At 32.9% G+C, this 4,344-nt stretch overlaps 1 protein-coding gene across 1 annotated transcript; it reads right to left on the reverse strand.

Annotated features, from left to right (window-relative positions):
* Positions 1-5: 5 nt before the first annotated feature.
* On the reverse strand, positions 6-2,385 carry LOC106690883 (aldo-keto reductase family 1 member A1; the record flags this gene model as incomplete). The annotated part of the gene is made up of 5 exons (XM_014436470.3): positions 2,191-2,385; positions 1,902-2,105; positions 1,425-1,681; positions 168-321; positions 6-79 (listed from the first exon to the last, which is right to left on the reverse strand). Coding segments are annotated over exons 2-5 (578 nt in total), but the record flags the coding sequence as incomplete, so codon positions are not given.
* Positions 2,386-4,344: the final 1,959 nt, after the last annotated feature.

The following is a 4,344-nucleotide window of genomic DNA, read 5'->3' on the forward strand; positions in this document are numbered from 1 at the left end:
CAAACATTCTTCCATCTTCTCCTCGATCTAATGCTCTTATCTTTTCAGATTCTTCTTTTGTCAATTCAAAATCGAATACCTTTTGAAAAAAATATAATATTTGATATCAATAGACATTAATTGAAAATAAAATTTAAAGTCTTACTCGTATTTATAAAGCTACTTACATCAAAGTTTTCTTTGATTCTTGTCGGATTTGTACTTTTTGGAATTGTTGCCACTCCATATTCGATCATATACCTCAAGAGAACTTGAGAAGGCTGCTTGTTATACTTCTTCGCAATTTCTTTAATTACAGGATCTTCCAATGGAGTCAAAAGCCTGTGAATGAAGTGTGAAATATAATTGACTTGATTTAATATCTAGACTACCATTATCCACATCAATAAAGACTATGATTCTTGGTATTTATAAAAAAGTTATAAATCTATATGATTCTAATTTTAGGATACTATATTATTAGGATATTATAGGTTCTATAACAAACGTGTACGAACGTAGTAAGAAACCTATTAGTGATTAGCAAATAAAAAAATGATTACTGGATATAAAACTGAATATATAGTTATAGATATGAATATATACCAAACTTATTCCAAGATTATTATTGATATCTCAAGGTTTGTTTTGTTGTGTCTTAATTGTTTCTTTTTCGTGGAGACAAGGAGCTACACCAGGAAGGCTGCTAGATAGGATAGAAAAGGACACAAAAGTGCAAGCTTGTGCACAACTAAGGACAATAGTGAAAATAGTTTTGATTACAGGAGTGGATTGTAACGCAGGTATGCGTTGCTTCCCTCTACTGTGAACACATGTATTGCCTAAAATACAGGGCAAGGTTAGAAATAAATAAAGGTACTTAGCCAAGTTCAGTTTATAAACTTCGTTTAAAAATTGTTCCTTTTTTACTTAAGGTCTGCTTTAGATATCTAATAACTAAGGGTTGAAATCCTCAGAGGATTGTGATATTATAACTGTACGTTAGTAGTGCTCTAATGATTAAGGCAGAGGTACCCAAACCAGTTGCAGCAAATTCCTGGGTGCCATAAGAATAATATTAATTTTTACATTCTTTTAAAATTTTTTGAGGTTTATTTACTTCCATCATTTTCAATAAATTATTATTTATTTATTCATTAACAATTGTACAACGTTTCGGGACCACTGTTCCATATTCATGCACTATAAAAACCTATAACAATAATAAAAATCTCTAATTTATTACTAAATGGACATTTGAACAAAATTAAAAAAAAAACAATATTGGAATCTTTAATGATAGTTAGACCTGTTGAATAGAATTCTGATATATTCCAAAATCATTCGACTAAAATATGGTCATAAAGAATAAATTTTTTTAAATAATTAAAATTTATATTTAAACTATTTTATTAAAATAACATATTACAGTAATAATTCCTCACCCTTCAGTTGACTGTCCTCGTTTCTCATAAAATGCTTTTTGCCCAGGTGACCCGAGAGGAGAATAGGCACACACAGTCACACCATTCTGTTTGCAGAAAGACACCAACTCTTTCTGTTGCAGGTAGATATGTAACTCCACTTGAAGGTTTGCAGGGGGAATTCGGCAGCTATCGAGAATTCTTTTAATTTGATTTTGGTTAAAATTGGATAAGCCAATGCTTTTGGTTCGACCTGCGTCAACTTGTGCTTCCATGCCCTAAAAAGTGATTTTTGGTCTATTTATCTATGTTACCGATAACATATTAATTTTAGTTTTATTATACAATTATTTGATTATATTTTTAATTTATTACACTTTAAAAATATATTTTATATTAATAATTAAGGTATAAAAAATAATATTATTACAAATTATCCAAATTCAATAACAAATATGAAAATAAAAACATGCAAAAATAATTTTTAAAATAACGTACTTTCCACAGATCCTCAAGATTGGTAGTCATGTCTAGTAGAGGTACCCCTTTGTCATCTACTGGGAAAATTTGATCAAATCCTTTGTTCTGCATACCAATTGGACTGTGAATCAGATATAGATCCACATAATCGAGTTCCAAGGCTTCAAGTGATTTTTTTAGGAAAGGTTCGACATCTTCACGTCTATTACCAGTACCTGGTAACTGCAAGTTCAAAAACACTTTTAGGTCCAAAAAATTGTGCGTAAATAGAACATATAAAAATTTAAATGCCAGAACATTATAGTACCTTAGTAACGATGAATAGTTCTTCTCGAGTAATTTTCCCACTCTCAAACAATTTCTTCAGTATTGCTCCAATGGCAGTTTCATTTTGGTATAAAAATGCTGTGTCAATGTGCCTATAGCCTGCATCGATAGCGGCATTTAAGGCGGTTTCAATTTCCTCTGGTGTCGACTACAAATAGACAAGACAGGAACGTTACTAACATTTTTTTACATGAAATTACTCTTAACTTTAAATTGATTTTTCTTCCTACCGTTCTATTTCACTCCTGCCCATTATGAGCAAAATACTAAAAAATCTCTTATTAAAACGCCTCTATCCAATCTTTGACTCATATCATGTTATTCCTGACCACCAGTTTGGATTTAGAACATCTCATTCTACTATGCAACAGAGTCATCGAGTGGTTGATGTCATCTTCCATATTGAAGCGCGGTATGTACTGTACGGGAGTCTTCCTCGATGTTGAACAAGCTTTTGATCGAGTCTGGCATCCAGGTCTGCTCTATAAACTTCGTCAATTCCTACCTCCAACATATTTCCAAATAATCCGCTCCTACCTCACTGATAGAACCTTTAAAGTAAATCATAACCTTGCCTACTCATCTCTCTTTTCTCATTCCGCCGGTGTTCCTCAAGGTAGTATCTTAGGTCCTATTCTTTATACGGTTTATACAGCTGACATCTCAACTCACCCTAACACAGTCCTAACAACACCGCAAACACTACAGCCTCACATAACATCAATTGAAGAATGGTGTCAAAACTGGAGAATCAAAATAAATCCTGACAAATCCCACCAGATCACTTTTACTCTCCGTCGTAAACCTCTATTCTCCTGTCCTACAGTATCCTTTCTAAATACTCCACTAACGCCTGTTGATCAGATTCGATACTTAGGACTCCATCTTGACAAGAGACTTACTTGGAATCCACACACAAGACTGAAACGACAAGAAACTGCTCGTAGATTCCGATTGCTACAACACTTACTTGACAAACGCTCTAAACTTCCCATTCACTACAAAAAATTAGTACACACTACGATAATCAGACCAATTTGGACATAAGGAATTGAGCTCTGGGGCTCCACCAAACCATCAAATTCTTCCCGCATTCAATGCTTACAATCCAAAATCCTACTTAAAATCCTTGATGCTTCTTATTACATTACAAATAAACTCATTCACAAAGACCTTAACATCCCATTCGTTGCAGATTTGGCCCAAAACAGATATGCGTCTTTTCATTCGAAACTCCTTAACCATCCTAACCCATTAATTCTTAATATTTCATCCTCAACGATCCCAGATAATCCTCCGAGGCGTTTGAAAAGAAGATGGCCACGGGACCTTCTAACTTAAATTAATGTTTGGTGTACCACAAATGGGTGGTTCTTTACCAAGATTTTCAAGTGTATATGAAGCATACAACATATTTACTTATTGTATAATTTTGTACAGTTGTAAATTACATTAAATAAAAAATAATTGATTTTGTTTTAGTTAATTGAACCTTAGAACTAAATTAGAAAATACAAGCATACTATAACTTTAGCTATCTCTTTCCTGAGCTTTAGTAGCGTATCTAATGCAGAATGTCTTGAAGACATCGTCTCTGATATTCATTGGAAAATTACAAGAAATGCGGTAAAAATAGTTAATAACTAATAATTTTTTGAAATTTCGTCCAACTTTATAGAGCTTCATCAGTGCTGTTCAAGTTGACGTTTTTCGAAGTCGCTAAAAATTTCAATTTGCACAGCCCTAATGAAGCTCTACAGAGTGGGGCGAAACGTCGGAAAATAAATAGTTTTTAACTGTTTTTATTTCTCTTTTGAACGCAACCCTGATCATCTTTTTCCTAATTTGAAATTATACAATCAAGTGTGTATATATATATATATAATTACAAAGAATGGATTTGGTAGGAACATTTGAAAGTGAGGTCTGGTTTTATTTATGATGTTTAGTATGGAAGTAAATGTAACTAATGTGGACCTAGTTTGCAACTTATGAAACATGAAAGAGAGTATAGCTAATGTTATTTGTATATAATATTGAGCTTCTCGTGAAGGATTACGTACAGTGAAGGCAGGAATTCGATGGCTTATTAACACTACAATCTCAAGGTCATGTTGAAATCAACAGGCTCCTG

Source organism: Halyomorpha halys, unplaced genomic scaffold (assembly GCF_000696795.3).
Source record: "Halyomorpha halys isolate HHAL.00 unplaced genomic scaffold, Hhal_1.1 Scaffold1942.1, whole genome shotgun sequence".
Lineage (NCBI taxonomy): Eukaryota > Metazoa > Arthropoda > Insecta > Hemiptera > Pentatomidae > Halyomorpha > Halyomorpha halys.